This window comes from Erpetoichthys calabaricus, chromosome 4, assembly GCF_900747795.2.
Source record: "Erpetoichthys calabaricus chromosome 4, fErpCal1.3, whole genome shotgun sequence".
In the NCBI taxonomy this organism is placed as follows: domain Eukaryota; kingdom Metazoa; phylum Chordata; class Cladistia; order Polypteriformes; family Polypteridae; genus Erpetoichthys; species Erpetoichthys calabaricus.
Genome location: NC_041397.2, coordinates 190,243,898 through 190,263,339, shown reverse-complemented (window position 1 = coordinate 190,263,339; position 19,442 = coordinate 190,243,898). Strand labels below are relative to the sequence as shown.

The 19,442-nt window shown below is 39.0% G+C and overlaps 1 protein-coding gene across 1 annotated transcript in view; it reads left to right on the top strand.

The window, feature by feature from the left end:
- The first annotated feature begins 1,602 nt into the window (after window positions 1–1,602).
- Window positions 1,603–19,442, top strand: part of f10 (coagulation factor X) — a 33,967-nt gene continuing 16,127 nt past the window's right edge. Inside the window, exons 1-5 of the mRNA XM_028801133.2 lie at window positions 1,603–1,826; window positions 2,117–2,277; window positions 10,519–10,543; window positions 13,054–13,167; window positions 15,672–15,803. Coding sequence (XP_028656966.2) covers window positions 1,766–1,826; window positions 2,117–2,277; window positions 10,519–10,543; window positions 13,054–13,167; window positions 15,672–15,803 — 493 coding nt within the window. The 5' untranslated portion in view covers window positions 1,603–1,765. The remainder of the gene's footprint in view (window positions 1,827–2,116; window positions 2,278–10,518; window positions 10,544–13,053; window positions 13,168–15,671; window positions 15,804–19,442) is intronic.

Here is a 19,442-nt window from a genome sequence, read left to right as displayed (position 1 = left end):
AAAAAAGTGAGGCATTGTTTGTTGGCCAGGACTTTGGGGACTTTGGGGTTGTGGGTCACATTTGTAAATAATAGTATGAAGAATAAACGTGTGTTAGGTGACTTCAATGTGTCCACCTGTCTGTGCCCGGGTCATCTTCCACACCGTATTATATCGTCATACAGTATAATAATAATAACAATAATAATAATATGAGATGGTGCAGTGTTTAGTGCTGTAGCCATTGTCTTGACTTTGAATTCTATACCCAATTTTTTACCTGAGTGTTGTCTGCATGCTCTCCCCAGTCTGCTTGAGATTCCATCCAAGTATTCCAGCTTTCCTAAATTACAGCCAATCATCTCATTAAACTTTTTCTGTTGTAAGAAACTGATTAGGGAAACACAAGAAGAGACATAACTATAATAAAACCTACCATAATTGCTTATTTCAATTAGCAATAAATTTGAGCTCCTCGGCTTCTTAAATAAAAACATTAAATTTGAGCATACATGCTTCCACGATTTTAGCATTTTTGGACTGCGAATTGTTTGCAATATATTAAATAATACATATTGTGGCAGATGGCCGGGGCCCTTACCCGGTCAGGATGCCCTGACAACAGAAGGACCGAGGGAGAGAGCTTTTCCAGGAAACTCTCCTCCCCAGAATGACAGAGGGCAGCCCAGCTGAGCCATGGGTTTGAAGCATGGAAGCTAAACCCAGCTGGGGCCCATGGCTACTGCCAGGGGGCACCTGGACATTTGCTGGGCCCTGCTTGGCAGCACTTTTGCCACACCAGGAAGTGCTACCGAAAGAAGGTTGTTGGACACCTGGAGTCCTTGCGGGTGTCCTATAAAAGGGGGCCAGCCACCAGTATTCAATGGCCAGAGTCGGGAGGAAAAAGGACAAAGCCTGTAAGGAGGAATGGAGGCAGAAGAACTGCGCTAGCATTGTTGCCCTTGATTGTATATGGGGAAGGGGAATAAAACGTGTATGTTGTGTGGTGAACCTGTGTCCTGCCTGTCTGTGTCGGGTTGAGGCGGTTGTACATACCCTGGACTTGACAATATGTGCAATTTCATCTCTTGAAAATGCCTGTGTTATAAAACATTTCAGTTTTAATTGCACATCCCAGCCATGCATATCAGGTGATCCTTGTGGTGTGCTGACATCCCATCCAGGGTCGGTCCTTGTATTGCATCTACAGTAAAGCTGCTAGTATAAGCTGTGGCCCTATTATATTACGTTGTTACTATTATTGTTGGGCTCTTTATCAAGTTTAGGTGTGCAGGAGACCATGCTTATCCCGGAAACGAGGTATGGATAACCCTGCAGGGGATGCCATTCTATCACATGGCATATTCACAAACACAATCCAACTCCCCTCAAACCAGTTTAGGGCTGCCAGTTAACCTAATCTGCTCATTTCTGGGATGTGATAGGATTCTGGAATACCAAGAGAAAACTCCCACACACCCTAAGAAAAGCATTGTACTTCCAAACAGACTGTAGAAATTGAACCCAAGTCCCTGCATCTGTGTGGCAGCACTGCTAACCACTGTGCCACAGTAAAAGTCCGACAGTATGGATAAGAGTTGCTTTAACCTTAGTGCAGACGACATTGTTAACCTGTTAGGGCTTGTATTCGATCTCCTGCAATCCATAGAGGCCCGAGAGGCCTCTGTTTTGTGTTCCAAGCTGGTCGTTGAACTTTTGTCTGCTCTGCACACGTTATTTACCTTCAGGCTGTAAAGGTTGTTTTTTTTTTCCCAAAAAATCCAGCATGACTCCTGTGTGGCAGATCTGTTTTCTCTTCAATTTCATTCTTTTCACAGATGCAAATGGTATGTGGGGAGACTCTTTTTGGAAATCTCTTTAGTGGGGGAATTTATGACACTGTAATGGTTTGATTTTAAGGGAATGAAATCTAAAACGTACAGTCAAGGATTTGTTTTTAGCAGTAGCTTCTCTCTGTGCTAACAAACAGCAAGTGCTCTCTTTGATACCCTTTGGAGGATTTTTTTTTTAGTCTGCAACGTGTTGGGTGTCAATTTCTCTACTTTTGCATCTGTTTTTCTGTTTCTTTGAATGTTCATGTTGGTAGATGTGTTCAACTCGATTTTGTTTGGCTTAGTCTTCCTAACACAGAGCAGTGCAAATCAGATCCTTCAGCGGCTGAAGCGGGCCAACAGTCCATTTGAAGAGCTGCGGAAAGGAAACTTGGAAAGGGAATGCTATGAAGAAAAGTGCTCAAAGGAAGAAGCCAGGGAGGTGTTTGAAGACATTGACAAGACGGTAAGTTGCTTTGTTTGCACTTATCATTTTGTGTCTAGAGTCTCATCAAAAGTCAAAGTGAATATCTTCTACAAAAGCTATTATAGTAGTTCAGTGCAGCAATGCATTTAATCCTTGATGTGCCCAGTTAACAAAAGATATTTGGTGTAAGCAATAAAATAAGAAACAATACACAAAAATACCTAAATGCGTGCATTCCAATGTAAAAAATGCAACACTTCTTTGTCGGATTTGTAAGGATATCCACATGTCCATCCATTTTCCAAGTCTGCTTTATTCGTCATCAGGTTACATCTTGCCTGAAGAAGGGGCCTGAGTTGCCTCGAAAGCTTAAATATTGTAATTTTTTTAGTTAGCCAATAAAGGGTGTCATTTTGCTTGGCTTTTCTCTATCATCATCAGGTTACAAAGCAAAGCAGGAACAAGCTGGAAAATGTCATGGCAGTCCCATCACACAAACACGCACACCCATGTTAGGCCATGGGAAGAATGAATGAAAACTCATGGAAATAAATCTGGGGCTCAGGAAGTGTGATAAAGCTGGGCTTTCCTTTTAACGAAACCTTTAGTAAAAATCAGACCCCAATGTATAACGCGTTTAAATTCTGCTCCCAGTGTTAAACAAGGCTCATATTTTTGGAAAGAATTCAGCCCTGTTTAAATTGAAGCGCGACTTACAGTGCTTCTTTAAAGAAAGAAAGTCCAGTTTTCCCTCCTTTGATGTGTAACAAAGTAGCTCTGATGACGCAGACATTTCTTATTGCTTAATATGCATAGTGTTGTTACGTTTACATACTGCAACAGGTTGGCACCATGCCCCCCACACATAGTGTCACCCTAAATCTTCAACCAGATGCTCGCCAGCCCAGTCACAGAGCAAAAAAATAATAATAATAAAAAAAAGAACCCCTCATGTCACTCTAATTCACTGTGGGGTGGAGACATCACAGCACTGCTCAATACAGTCAATTCAAACCCTAATGGGTTCCATTTCCATTTGTTGTTGCAATCAACAATTTCTACCTCAAACTGGTGACATTGTTGTGGTCCAGCCTGTGTCGCCATGCAGAAAAGACATTTGTTTGTGAAGCCTCATTGCTCTGTGCTACTTTCTAAAACCCTTGCTTTATTTGTTTGGATTTTTGTACAACACTACCGTTTCTTTGCAAAATCGAGTATCAACTTTATTACAGTATGGGAGATTGATTTTGACTCTCAGGATTTTTTTCAAAATGTGTTATATTTTTTGGGCAAGTTTTGAACATACAGAATTACATTTTCTAATTACTTTCATTCAATTTGTGTTAGAGTAATGTGTATTTTTATTAAGGTTATAATGATGGTATTGGCTCCAGAAGACCCCCGTGACCCTGTAGTTAGGATATAGCGGGTTGGATAATGGATAGATGGATGATGGTGTTTCTGTTTTTTTGTGGGCGCTGGCAGTTTGCAGCTTTGTTGCTGCAAAGCAGCTCTCTATTACTGGGGGGTGCAGTCCCAGAATTCATGCAACGTGATGTTACAAAACTTTATGTGTGATGCTTGATAAGCCAAGGCTGCATGTTAGATGACATGTAAGATTGTCGATACCTTCCCTAAACCTTTTGCAAGTGCTCTCGGTACAAGAGTTCTGGTTTTATAGTTTAGTTTTTGACTACACATTTTGCTTTGTGATTTTTGGCTAAGACACTAGTGTTATTGATCTCACAGTTTTAACCCTGACTTACGTTTAACTCACTTTCATCTTCCCTTTGTACTGTCTTGTAGCATGTCATTTTTCACCTTCTAGCAGAACAGGTGAAAGGTAAGCTCATAGCAACAGTACTCAATGATATTTCAGTTTAGGGCAAGGGGGTGACCAAGAGTAAAATTTGTTAGCAGAAGACAAGAGATCAAAGCAACAAACTCTTAAACATAAACCTAAGTTTTCTTAGCATGGCTTTTCCAGCGATTTTCATTCATAGCCTTCATTTACATAATTTTTGCAAGTCGGTGGCAGCTGGCGTCCATTAAGGCAGTCGTGCAATGTGTCATACCCAGCCATTCACTCCAACCTGTGACTTGCTCCGATTAAACCAATCAGGTTTGATTTTTGTTGTACAAGCAGTCTCTGTGTGCATGAGAGCAGACAACCAATGAATGCTCATCCAGAAGTACAATTTATAGAATGCAGCAACAAGGAATAAAGAATGCTGGTGTTTTGGTGTCACCTTACAAGATGAGAAGTGTTTTACATTAGAATGGTAAAAAGATAAAAAAGGGGAGAAATTGCAGCTGAACTCGCCATAACTGTTAAGGCTTTGCACAGTGACGACTCTGTTAGGTAGCACGTTATTGGCTGTAAGATAAAGAAGCGAGCATGACTGTACTGGAAGGTCGGCACACAGTCAGTAAAATAGATGTTCCCAGCAATTTCCAGTCATTCAAAACTAACATGGTCCGGAGAGAAGATCAACAACTGCATTCCGCAAGTCTGACATAACAGATGACTAAAAATCTTATAATGTGATATCAGCGTAATTTGTAGTGAAAAAACCCAAAGGAAAAATGAGTCAAACCACGAAGAGAAAAATGAACCAGAGCCAAAATGTCCATAAACGCAGACAATTAAATGATCTTAGGAAATTAACTTTATACCCTGTGACCATGATATAACTTTATTTGTGACCTCTGATGAAGCAAACACATAGCAACTGGTAAACAAAACCAGGCATAGCGGCAACTCACAAGCAAAACAATATGGTGCAATTAAACCTATAAACATGCTAAAGCAACACCAATTTGAAACACTATAATTGGGAAAAGTGACCTCAAAACTATATAGAACTAAACAATTCAAAGGAAAAAAAAAAATAGAATAACAATGAGAAATAACCAGTCATGACATTAATGAAAGCAAAGTTGCCATTTTGGTAAACCTACAAATACCCATTGGAAGAATGTTTGATTTTATCACAGTACAGGTGCTACCTTCTTTACAAGTTTTGCTTGAAATAGAAAAATGCATAGAACTAGAATACTGGTCTCATTCTTTTTAAAGATTTATTTTGATTTATTGTGGCCAGACGAAACGAGGAACATCCAGGAAGTTAGGGGTCTCAAGTTTAAGAATGGCAAAGGATTGAATAAAGAACGTTTTAGCAGGACTAGGAAAAAGGATTATTGTTACACAGACTAAAGTTCGTCAGTACAATCGGTGAAGTATGAAAAACCAAAATGGCAAATAAAATAGTCAAATAAACAAGAGCAAGAGTTCCTAACCCTACCTAAATAGTCACTTGTCACCAGCAAGGAATTTGCTCCATGGTCTCTCTCCTTTCCCAACCTCACGTCCTCCCTGGGACATCAGTAGTGGGAATCAAACCCAGGCTTCCAGATCAGACAACACAGTCTTAGACCCCTGAATCATAAAGGAGAACAACCCCCAAGGCTGCTGCAAACAATGATATCATGCGCGCCGACAAATTCTTTCAGCCTGCCAAGGCACTAATTTTACAAGCTGCCTTATGATTTTGTTTGAACCCAAAATGGGTCATCTATCATTTGAACTGATAGAAACTGACACCTCAATACCACGTAAGTGCTAGTAATGTGGGTAGAAAGGAAAAACTGGCAACCCATTACAACATAACAACAATGTTAATAAAACCAGAGATGTCTAAGGCTAAATTATGACATCCATAGAGGCAAACAAGTGTTGTAACTCCATTATACCCCGATAGAGCTTTACTTTGGCTCCTACTGTGAAGGGCTAACCCACTGGGCTAATCCTAATACCAGTATGACAGGTTTGCACTCCACCTGATCCAAGTATGCCCACCTGGCCTCAAAAGTACACTTATAGTATGTCCTGAACAGCCCACCAAGAAGTCTGCCTGCTAAACTGAAACAAGATCTCCTAAGAACCTGTAGCCACTCTTCTTTTTCTTCTTCTTCTATAGAATAAGGTGGTGACACTTCTGAAAAAGTCAATGCAACATAATTATTCCTTACTTCTTGCTTTATAACACATTTATTCTAAATACAGTAACTTATTGATAGATGCTACTTACATCTGGGATGAGAGGAACGCACATTAGCATATACTGTAAAAGTAAAATAAACTGTAACGTCTGACCCTTCTAGTTATGTTTTCCATGCATGCGGTTTTCTAAATTCCACAGAAAGGTCTCTTAAATTACTAACTCTAAAGAACTGGTCATGCAATGGTCACTGCAATGGTTGTGTTTCTAAACCAGCCCCTGAAGGACTCAAATTGTAAAACCTGTTCCTCGTGGTCTTTTTCTTTAACCTGAGAAGCTACTTGTGCTTATTACAATGGGGACAACTGAGTACTTTGGTGATGGGTCACCTAACATTTGGTGACACTCTAAGGTCTGCGCTTCAGAGCCTGACAGGTCCTTTCTGTTCTAGGATTTGAATCTGAAACCTCCCACTCACATCCATCGGCATAGAGTGTGAAATTTTAATGTCAATCCAACTGAGGCCCCCATCCTTGCTACTAAGTTTTTGTTTAAAAATGCAGACATTAGTCTCCACTATCCCATCGTTTTCAACCCCTGAAAAAGAGAGACTTTTAAAAACGCTCTCCAGAGCACTTCTGAAGATGCAGCCTCAGCATTGTGGTGTGGACAGACTCCAATCGCACTCTGATTTGTTTGTGCTTATTACATGGGCCTTCCCTTATTCAAACCTGTTCATTACAATGTCTCATTCCATCATTGGTCACCCCTCATGAAAGAAAACCATATTCCAAAATAGCCACCGTAGGGGCATTTTATTCAAGGTGCTTGTTGTGCTGCTTATCTGCATACAATACAACACAATTTATTTTTGTATAGCCAAAAATCACACAAGAAGTGCCACAGTGGGTTTTAACAGACACTGTTTTTGAATGCATCTTAGCTACATTTTGTACAGTATAAATGCTGCAAAACGTGTAAATAATTTACCGGTTGATACGGTTTCGTGATGAATCCTGTGGCTAGCGAAATTACCAACCCTTCAAGGGTTTTTATGCCAATATGTGCATACCCAGTGTAGGCAAACGTCTACATCATTTGTGTTTTTGAATTTTAGATAGATAGATACTTTATTAATCCCAAGAGGAAATTCACATACTCCAGCAGCAGCATACTGATAAAAACAATATTAAATTAAAGAGTGATAACAATGCAGGTATAACAGACAATAACTGTATAATGTTAACGTTTACCCCCCCGGGTGAAATTGAAGAGTCGCATAGTGTGGGGGAGGAACAATCTCCTCAGTCTGTCAGTGGAGCAGGACATTGACAGCAGTCTGTTGCTGAAGTTGCTCCTCTGTCTGGAGATGACACTGTTTAGTGGATGCAGTGGATTCTCCATGATTGACAGGAGCCTGCTCAGCGCCTGTCGCTCTGCCACAGATGTCAAACTGTCCAGCTCCATGCCTGCCTTCCTCACCAGTTTGTCCAGGCGTGAGGCGTCCTTCTTCTTTATGCTGCCTTCCCAGCACACCACCGCGTAGAACAGGGCGCTCGCCACAACCGTCTGATAGAACATCTGCAGCATCTTATTACAGATGTTGAAGGACGCCAGCCTTCTAAGAAAGTATAGTCGGCTCTGTCCTTTCTTGCACAGAGCATCAGTATTGGCAGTTCAATTAGTCCAATTGTTTTAGTGTGGACAAAGATACTTTCACAAACAATGTGAAAACACTAGTTCAGGCTGAGACTGCTTTGGTTTAAAAACACCATTTTTAAATAAAAATGTAGTAGTGTGGACATAGACTGAGATAAGAATTGGCATCACTAACCACTGACCTGCTTCCTGCATTAATAAGTCTTAATAAATATATGTAACAATTTGCAAACCACAGAGTAGGAAGTAAAAAAAAACTCCATGATCTATGTGATCGAAATATAATTGGAATGTCTTACACTTCATTGATGGCAGCAATGTGCTTATAACCCATGGTGACATAACACTATATTGTGAAGCAATGTCAATAACACACACAACTGTTTATACAGTATATACTAAATCAAAGAACTCGACACCTGCTAAATTAACCAAAGTTTGGGTCAATATTGTTATTACTCACATGAGATGGAGCAAGCTGCTTGATTCTGTGATCCCATCTAGTCTAGGAAAGTAAAGTAGGCTGCCAAGATGACAGGGATTGTGCAACAGGACAACAGTTGTTCCATTCTTCAAAGAACATCATGCTGTAGGAAAAAAGATTCAGCAGCTCCTCACATGCCAAAAGAAGTTCAAGACAATTTTGCCACCTCGGCTTCTTTAACTTTTTCTGAGCTGGAGACACTGCATTGTAAGCCAGGTCGTGATTATTTTAAACTGTTCTGAATGGCAAAGCAGGTCAACCGCAGTAGTGCTAGGAGTGAAAAACCACTTGCAGTTCATCTGCACGTTTGCACGCCCGATCAGCTCAGCTCAGCTCATTATTTGTGACTTTAATGTCCGTAAACTGAACTTTTTGACTTTTAATAGAAAGACATTAGTATTTTGCTACACTGTTACCTGTGGACCGGACATCGCAAGGAAGGCCTCATCACTTTTTGAGACACATCACATCAGAGACATTAGGACTGTGGATCTGCACACAGACATGAATGACATCTGAGTTTGGATTTTGGGTCACTTGTCACTTGTTTAAGTTGTCAAGGAGAGGACCCAGAACCCTAAAATCTTCATATCTGGACCACTGCTGATAATGAGAAGATACGACAAGGTTGACACGAATGGCTGAGATCCTTCTGCATGGGACACAATGGATTGGGCAGGAAAATTAAACTAAACGAGAGTAGCTTCATCTTTGTGCTACACCCATAAGTACACCCTTACACGCTGGGTTAACTGTCTGTGTTTAAATGCGTCAATATTTGTACTGTTTAAAAGTAGGTTTGAATCAGTTTCCTTCAACAGGAAAATTTGTTCCTGCCTAGTGCTAGATGCTAATGTCAGGACTCAGGTGTCCAGCCACATTGTACAGGATAAAGAAACTGATAGATGGATGGATGGATGGATGGATGGATATCTCTTAGCAGCAGATTGCACCATTTTGAATAACATGATTCATTACAAGTAGTAATCGATTTATTATTGCCAGTGTGTTGTATAATAGAATCCCACCTTTGTATGGGCTCTGTGATGGACTGGTGCCCAATCCAGGGTTTGTTCCTGCTTTCACCCTGTGCTAGCTGAGATAGGCTCCTGCAGACCCCTGCAACCCTGTTCAGGACTAAGCATGTTAAAAAATAACTGACTAACTGATCTTTGTATGGTGGAGGGTTTTGGAATCTCACAACATTGTATTGACTTGACTTCTAGTATCTGTGACATGCCCCACATTTCACATTTAACAGAAATTAAGTAATGGAAGCGTGAGAAATGTAATAATAATAATGATAATGATAAAAATAAGGATAAATAATGAGAACGAAAATGAGTAGTTAATCTTATTATTACTTCTGTCTTCAATAATTTTTTCCCTCTCTTTCCAAGTATCTGAGTCAACCCCTGGGGGTTCTCCTCTTAAAGCATATCTGGTACACATTTAGGAGCCCACGTTTGTGCATACCGTAACTGTATGCCCAAAACCACCTCAGCTGTCTCCTTCTGATCTGGAGAAACAGTAGTTCTACTTTACTTTAAGGTTCTCCCATACTGCCGAGCTACCCACCCCATCAAAGAGCTCAGCAATATTGAACAAGAACCCCATTTTGGCTGCTTGTACTTGCAATCTGATTGTTTCTTTCACAACCCACCGCTTGTGACCATATGTGAGAAGGAGACAGACTGGCTAGGAAATTGAAAACTTCATCTAAGGACTTAACTCAATCTTCACCATCATGGGGTGACCTGATTTGCGGAAAACTACACTACACTGATTCATTAGCCAGTCTCCCAATCACCTCTGTCCTCACTCATGAACAAGACCATTTGAACTCCTTCACATAGGGCACCTGTTCACTGCTTTTATTATTATTATTTTCATTACAATTTTCTGATGATTTTATCCAGTGCAACTTACAGGACCAATGTTGTTCATTAGCACATGCAAGAAAGAATTTCACTATACTTTGTACTTGTGCCAATAATGGCCTCTTAAACCTACTTTTTTAAATTATAGTAGTGAAAACACAGAGAAAATCAAGCCTTTAGAGTTTAGCCTTAATTAAAATACATTTTTATGCTGTTTTCTGTCCAATAACCTGATTTCTTTTCTTTCCCCACATAGAATGACTTCTGGAATAAATATGTAGGTAAGTAATGGAATCTGTGAATTCTTTATGTAATAATGTAACTGTTAAATGTATATTTTTTTAGTGTGCATCTTGTTGTAGGAAGGGTAAGAATATGTCATCTGTCTGATTGTATCCAGAACCGTGTAACCCAGAATACAAAAAATTGAAGATTAGACAGAAAACTGAATAAGGCAGCTCTTAAAGGAAAAGTTGAACAAATCAAAACTAATGGCAATGTATTTAATTTTGTCAAGTCACATTCTCAATGTTACTTTTATTGGGAAATGTAGCACTATAATAATCATTGGCTTTCTTTTTAACTAAAAAAATACCTTGTATGAGAATGAAAGTGAATTCTCATATCTGAACATGTCATTAATTTTCTTGGAAAACATTTTCTCACCGTTGAACAGCAATACAACTTACTACTAAGATTTTTATTTGTTACAGAAGTATGCTGTGGGTACATTCTACTATGTGTTGTTTTGGCTATTTTATATTTAACCAATTGGCTATTTACAGGTTTTATTGTTGTCTTCTTTGGAAGGGCGATATGTACACAATAGTTGACTCATCTGAGAATAGTACAGTTGATTATGCTCTGGCCAAATAGAATTACATCTTTAGGATTTAATTAGACCAATACTAAATATTGGTGATTTTACCCTCCAGTCAACAAATGGTTTGGAAAGAAACAAGCTTAGAAATTCGCAACAGCTATAGTTACTTATTCTAAAGTCATGTTATTTTATTTTGTATTCTTGCTTTTTTGCCTGTAGTTTACACTACAGTCCAGTCAGTCTGGTGTTACTACTAGCAGATATGAAATACCCACCAATCCATTGCATTTGGCTGATTATATTAGAACTGCCCTGAAAAGTAAGATTCAGCCTCTGCCAGGTTAAACTAATTCTGTGAACACAAGTTCAGCAGAAGTACAATTTTTCCTCAGGTTGCAGTATATAATCTTCATTCAGTCTTATTACCACCAAGTATGTAAATTCATACAGACTATCCATCCATCCATGTTCCAACTCGCTGAATCTGAACACAGGGTCACAGGGGTCTGCTGGAGCCAATCCCAGCCAACACAGGGCACAAGGCAGGAACCAGTCCTGGGCAGGGTGCCAACCCACCGCAGGTCATACAGACTATGGTCAAGTAAAGAACTAAAAGTTTCACAAGGAAATGTTGTGGCCTCATCCTGGCCATCCACATTTAATCAAACTAAACAAAATAAACAAAAATGGCCATTATGGGCACAAAATGGAACAAAAAAAGTCCAGAATGTCAGTCACCAGTTAGGAGCTCTGTCCTGCAGTGTGTTCTGTTCAGAATGGACTGCCTCCTTTCGGTGATTTATAGGTAGGGAACCAGAATGGGCGGAGTCAGTTGCCCGTAGTGGGCGTCTTCTCTGTACTGTGGAAGAAACAGAAGAGTTAGCACCATTGACCCTTCTTGACCCAGGGTGGTAAACATACCTCAGATGTGCCCAGACAGTGATCCACAGCATGCATGACAAGACATACAAAGGTAAAATATTATTGGTAAAGAAGTAAATTCTGGGGTTTGACTAACCATCCCTTTATAAAATATAATTCCAGCAAAAATATCATGCTTCAGTAACCCAGTCTTATTTCACAGAATCGTTTGGATTTTTTAAATATTGCAATTGCACAATTTTACTTGCAAAACAAGAAATGAATTTTGTATCACATTTCCCTTTATTCTAAAAAAGAAAGATAGTAAAACTCAGTTTATTTCATGATAGTTTCAACCTGCTGGATAAGAAAGCCTGTTATACATGAGTAATAGAGATGAGGGAAAAAGAATAGCAGTGAGACTCAGTGTTTTGCCTCGCAAAAAAAATTGCAAAATAAAGTGTGTTTTGCTTTTAGCAAAGATGTGTGCCACTCACAAGAAGAAAAGTGTTTAGTTATCACCTGGAAGTGTTGTTATGCATTCATTAAACATGTGTTTGCCTGTCATTTAGTGTTTAATTAAAGAATTCTACTCACCAGAAGTGTGCCTATCCTACACTAGGATAAGGCAGTTTGTATGCAAATAGGTGGCAGAGTAGGAGTCTGGTAGTTGTGACTTTCCATATACTGAGTTTTCATGTGAAAAAAACACAGTAAAGTGCATGATGGTGGCTTCATTGGCCGAAAATTGGCAAAATGTCACATTTGTGGTGACATGAACAAGAGGCATAAATAAGGTTGATTTTACCAATGTGGTACGGATTATCTGAACTTACGCAGCTGCAGAAAGGAACACGGGTAAATATAAAAGTGTGAATAAGGTGAGGTGATATTGCTTATTTTGCAGTACATCCTCCCAAAAAACCTTCAAAAACTTAAAAAAACTCTTTAGTGAGTTTCATATTCCGCAATTGCAAAATTGCCAGCAAAAAATAATGTTAGTGTCAGTTTCGCAAAATTGTATGCAAAATGGAAACTTGCTTGTTTCGTCACTCACTAACGACTATCTATGACTGCCAAATAATTATTTATTTTATGTGTCTGTAGATGGAGACCAATGTGAAAAGAAGCCTTGCCAAAACAATGCTCCTTGTAAGGATGGTATAGGGGAGTACACCTGTCTCTGCAGTGAAGGTTTTCAGGGGAAAAACTGTGAAGTGGGTAGGTATCTCGATTGGACTGACATTCAAATGCCAAAGCATTGTTCAAGTTCTTTTTCATATTTTTTGGGTTTACTACATTGATGTTTGCAACATATGGAAGACCAGTGGTTTCCAAGTTCAGTCCTGGGGGATCCCTGTAGCTGCAGATTTTTATTCAAATCAGTTTCACAATTAGTGTACTGCTTTTACTTTAAACATCCTAAAAGTAAAACAATATTCAAATATCCATTGTCACTTTTTTACTTCACCCCTTTCAAAGAGTTTGCTTTCTTAATGTTTATCCAAATGCTAAAGGAGAGCAATTACTCCAGTGCCATATTCACTCACCTGTGCATTTGTAAGAAACATTTCTTATTGAACAGACAAGTGAAAATGGCAGTGAAGTAATTGTTCCCCCTTAGCATTCAATGTTGTTTGCACCCGTTTCTGCACTGCTTGTTGCTAAACATCAGCATTTGGATACAATTAAGAGAGAAAACTACAGAAAAGGGTAAAGTTAAACACAGATGGCCAAAGAAATGTAAGCTCTTCAAACTATAGCAAAGTATCCAAATATCAATAAAGTTTGTAACTTTGTAACTAAAGAATCAGGCCTAGAAAAAGTAAGAATAATGCACTGACTGGAAAATTAGGGTTAGGTATGTCTAGCCTTGGAAATTTAGGGACGTGGGAGATTGAGGGTAGGGTTAGGTTTAAAGACACTCCTGTAGTCTTTTGCACATTGTAAAAATAGAAAGATTTTAGAAAAATTAAATCATGTTGAAGACAATGCTAGAAATACTAGAAACCTGCAACCAAATTACCTTGGGACCAAGGAACTCAAACTATCATATACTTCAATGAACACAATCAGAATAAATGTTTTTCATTTCTTTTTCATCTTACAAGTAATACTTGTGCAACCTTGTATTTGAATAAATGGGTGCTAACATATAATGAACAAATAAAACATGTGAACACATTTTTCATCTTGTTTTTTAATAAAAAAAAAGCTGGATGATAATAATTCTCATGAAATACATGTCTGTATATTCAGAAATAGTTAAGAAAAATCTGGTTGAGATATTGGGAGAGCTTAGCTATTAGCTAAATAAATACGCTTGATAGACTGAATGGTCTTCTCTCATTTGTCACATTTCTTATGTCCTTATGTTCTTATAGTCTCAGCATTTTGGAGTGGGAGCATCTCTGTGTGCTTTCCTAATTAGAATTCAAACCTTTATCAAAATTATGCTTTTATAAAACAAATAGACAGGAAGGATACATAAATGTATCAAATAAATAAAACATATAACAATTCCTAGTTCTGTATTGGGCCTCCCTATATAGATCAGAGTCTGTTGTTTTTGATGCAGAGTGGAACATCTGCTTGCACAGAGACCAAAACCACAGTACCAGAAGCATACAACACTCTTCTGCTCATCTTCTGAATTCTCTCCAACTCTCTTTTTACCTTCTGGCCAGACTACATCTATGCCAGATGAATCTTTTCCCATACACTCCTTGACTGAAGGGCCAGTGGTACATTAGCAGGGGGCAACTCTTAACCATACACTTGGATAGTTTCATGATGCATCCCCAAAATCACTTCTAGGCTCAGCAGTGCGTTTTGAAAGTCCAGGGGCCAATTACCAAGCATCCTGCATTCCTGAATCTTTGTTTACTTGCCCTCCATAGCATTCCACATAAATGTCTTTATTCATCTAGGAGAACAGTTCTGGTCTTGTGCCACCCCCTCTACATAAGCTTACAACAACAACAACATTTATTTATATAGCACATTTTCATACAAATAATGTAGCTCAAAGTGCTTTACATGATGAAGAAAAGAAAAATAAAAGACAAAGTAAGAATTAAAATAAGACAACACTAATTAACATAGAGTAAGAGTAAGGTCCGATGGCCAGGGGGGACAGAAAAAACAAACAAAAAAAAACTCCAGACGCCTGGAGAGAAAAAAATAAATCTGTAGGGGTTCCAGACCATGAGACCGCCCAGCCCAGCTTAGCAGTTGAAGGAGATCTCCAGCCATAAGAGTTAGTTACTCTTTTACCAAATACAACTTATGGTGCCCATGTCTTCTTTTGTCTCCACCCTCTGCTCATCTGTCCATGGCACCTATTTACCAGATCAGTAATGCGTTACATTTCACAGGAAACTACAAGTAGATGGTTTCACTACAGGCTTTTCTGCTATCAAGTTCCTCATCATTAATAAATAGATCTGGCTTTTTTCAATGATACCGAGTCCATTATTCTTTAACAAAATGCTTAAATTTTTTGGTATTATTCTTATATTATAAAGTTACTGTCATTAACACAATACTGTGTAGTGAAAACAAAAAAGATGTTCATTTGATCTAGGGTGTATCAACATTAGATAGTGTCACAGGTCACATCTGTACAGTACCCCAGCGGTTTTCAGATATCATAATGTGAAGGTAGTTGTTCAAAGTGTTCCTTAAGACCACGTTATAATAAAAGACACATTTTCTTCCTTTAGAAATACCAAAGCTGTGCCTAAATGACAACGGCAACTGTGATCATTTCTGCAAGGTGGTTCAGGAGACTGTCAGATGTATGTGTGCAGATGGCTACTACCTTGATGAAGATGGAAAATCCTGCATTGCTAAAGGTGAGTGTGATAGCTAGTCATGCAAGATTTGTACCTCACAATTTTAGAAATGAGCAAGGACAAACACCAGCTATGGCATAAAATACCAAGTGTCCTGTTCTCGTTAGCGGTCTTCTCCCCAGATCCATTCTTTTTTTCCTGTCTTGTCTCATCCCTGTTCTCTTTGCCGATTTTTGTCAATTGTTTTCGTTGTTTTGAATATAGTCCAGAACTAAATGAGAAAGAGCCTCTAATTGGTCTATGCCTCTCAGGTGTTACACCTAAAATGGGGACAATGTCACATTACGTTTTTCCTAGTCATGGGGTATGTTAGATTAACCAACCATAGTTGCTGATGTCATTGCCAGACCAATTTAAATGACTGAATATCATTGGCCATGTCACATGTAATGACCGAGTGCCCACCTGCTAACACAGTTGTGCCTGCCCCTTTACCTGATACAGGCTCTTTCCCTTTAGGAAATCTGTGAACCACCGGGGGCATAGAACCGGGCATAGAACCCCAAACCCTAGACACAGCCACACAGACACAAGTCCTGCTCAAATAAAACTGGTTTATTTTCACAGTTACCTTCCACAAAGGTTCCAATAACACACTAAGCACAATTCTCCTCAGTTCCCCTGTCTTTTCTCCTCCTCTACACCTCCCAGGTGATCTTTTGTCCACTTCCACCCATCTCCAACTCTCCTGGATGAGGTCAAGTGGTCACTTTTATTTTAAATCTGGAAGTACTTACAGTGCTAGGGAAGTACTCAAGAAACTGTGACACACAGGCACACACACCGGTACACTCCCACCATCGAGATATCGATTTTTTGGTATCAGGGGACCCTAAAACATCAAGATCCGTTGAAAACCGAAGATCAAAATTTTTTCAGGAATCTAAAGTTTTCGCTCATCCTCCATAGACAGTAGGTCTAAAACAAGCCCCTTTTTATACATTTTTAGAAATCTCTTGCCTGTTACTTGTGTTTTTAAAGTGATTGGGCTGGGTCATAAATTTGAAAACAAAAGTCTTAAAAGTTACTGAATATTTAGAAACAGCAACTGTTTTGATTTATGCAAAGGTGCCTTTGTATGTTTCTGAGGCATGCTTGTAACAGCAAAAGTAAGCTGGAAGTAATACATTTGGTAACAGATTCTTGATACTATTTTCTTAAGAGGTAAGGATGTTTCCTGTTTGTTATGTCTGGTTACAACTGGCCTTATGGGTGGACTTTTGTAATTTTCTCAGGATGCACCCCCTATTTGGACAAAAAGTTACATTCTACTGTGGCTTGTACCAAACAATGCTCTGGATAAAACTCTGCAGAAAGTCTGATAGAGCAGCAGAAAAGGCATGTATGCCAGTGAAATCATCAGATTTGAGTATGCATATCCTGTGATTCACAATGTCTGTAAGCACTGGTGGGACATGCATACTCAAATCACATTATTTTTCATGTCATGTGTATTCAGATCTAATCATATTTGGTTTATCGACAGATATGCACTCAAATGATATGTTTTTCCTTACCTGTGTCTACTTTTTGCCTATGAAATTCAGTGTTCTTATTTTCCATAACCTATAGAGTGAGATTCCCAGAGAGCGGCAGTGTGGGGTGTGTTTGTGAAGTATGCACATAAGAGTTTCGTTGTATGTAACAATCACATTGCCAATGAATATACATTTTCTGTAACATGCCATGTGAACGTATGATTATAAAAAAAGGGAAAATAAAACAATAGAATCAAACAATGATAAAACACTTTGACACACCCCAAACCAATCATTGATTGCTGTGTGATCATGTGTAACGTTTTCAGTGATTATTGTCAAGTTGTCAACACAGCAGAGACACTTCACATCTGGTAATTAACATTAAATAATGGCAATTGTAACAGTGCTTGGAGACGACTTAACAAAATGAAACAATGCCCCTGGGGCTGAAAGTTTGTCATGGAGGAAGACAAGCAGTGAGGTGAAGCACACAGAGGAATCTTACAAAAATGTTTTGCTCTTATTTCCATGCCAAAATTACATGAACATGCTGCATATTCAATAAGATTTAAGGCTTTTCTTTTCACATTTGCACCTAATAATAAAATGCAAGAACAGGCTAGGTATTTTCTTTAATTTATAGAAAACTTTTCAACACAATTTCATGCATAAATTTTATACCATGATTGTGAAGAATAACTTTGACTTCAGAAATATTGAACTTATCCTTTAATATCTTAACATTTAAAACTGGTATTCATAAAGGGTAGATTGTAGAAAGATACTTCTGTGAATGTCTAGATCCTAATCTTCATGATTATTTTTATCATTCCTCAAGTCTCTATGACATACTTATTAATTCAACCAATAGACTCATTAAGTGTTGACAAACATTTACGTATGTGACTCTTAAGAACTAATAAATGAAAAAAAGTCTTTGGATTTTAAACCACAGTGTTCATAGCTCATTTCCTACATCTTATGACAAAGTAAGGAGACATCTAAGGAAGCTACACACAGCAAAAGCTGCCGGACCAGATAGAGTCAGTCCTCGAGTTCTTAAGGCCTGTGCTGACTAACTCTGTGGTGCTCTCTGTCATCTGTTCAGTCTCTTTCCCAAAGCTCTAGAAAGTCCTGCTGCAGTTGAAAACATCCTGCAGTGTTCCTGTTCCAAAGAAGGCAGGCGCTTCTTCACCTAATGACTATAGTCCAGTAGCACCTATGTCTCACACCATGAAGACCTTTGAGAGGCTGGTCTTGGACTATATGAGACATCTTGTGATAGACCACCTGAATCCACTGCACTTTGCCTGTCAGATAAGGATTGGAATAAATGATGCAATTATATATCTCCTCCACAAAGATTACTCTCACTTGGACGAAGATGGCAGTCCTGTGAAGTTTATGTTTTTTGATTTCTCCAGTGCCTTTGATGCCATCCAGCCATCCCTGTTAAGGGGTAAGCTCAGAGATATGCAGGTGGATATGCCTGTGATATCCTGGACAATAGACTGTCAGGCAGACCACAGTTTATGAGACTCAAGGACTGATGTGGGTGTGAGCAACACTAGAGCACCACAATGAAAGTTCTGTCTCCTTTTCTCTTTGCACTGTACACCTTAGACTATAAATACAACACTAGATCATGTCATTTGCAGAAATTCTCAGGTGATTCTGCACGAATGAGGTGCATTAGTAAAGGGGACAAAACAGGGTATAAGAATCAGATAGAGAACTTTGTTTCTTGGTGCAGAAAAAAAATGTCTGCAACTTTACATTAGCAAAACCAAGGAACTTGGCTTGACCTTCACCATCCAAAGAGTTGCTGTGTCTGGCCACTGTTCAGGGAGTGGATGTTGATGTAGTGCACTCTTATAAGTATTTGGGGGGGGGGTCCACATTAATGACAGGTTGGACTGGTCTTGGAACACAGAGGTACTATATAAAAAAGAGCAGAGCAGGCTCTTTTTCCTTGGGAGACAGTGTTCCTTTAATGTGGGAAGTGGCACCCTTCACATCTTCTGTAACTCTGTGATGACCAGTATGATTTTCGACATTGTTGTGTGCTGTGATGGTAACACTTCCAAGAGAGGCACACCGAATCAACAAGCTAATTAAAAGGATAAGCTCAGTTATAGGACACACTGTGGACCCCCTT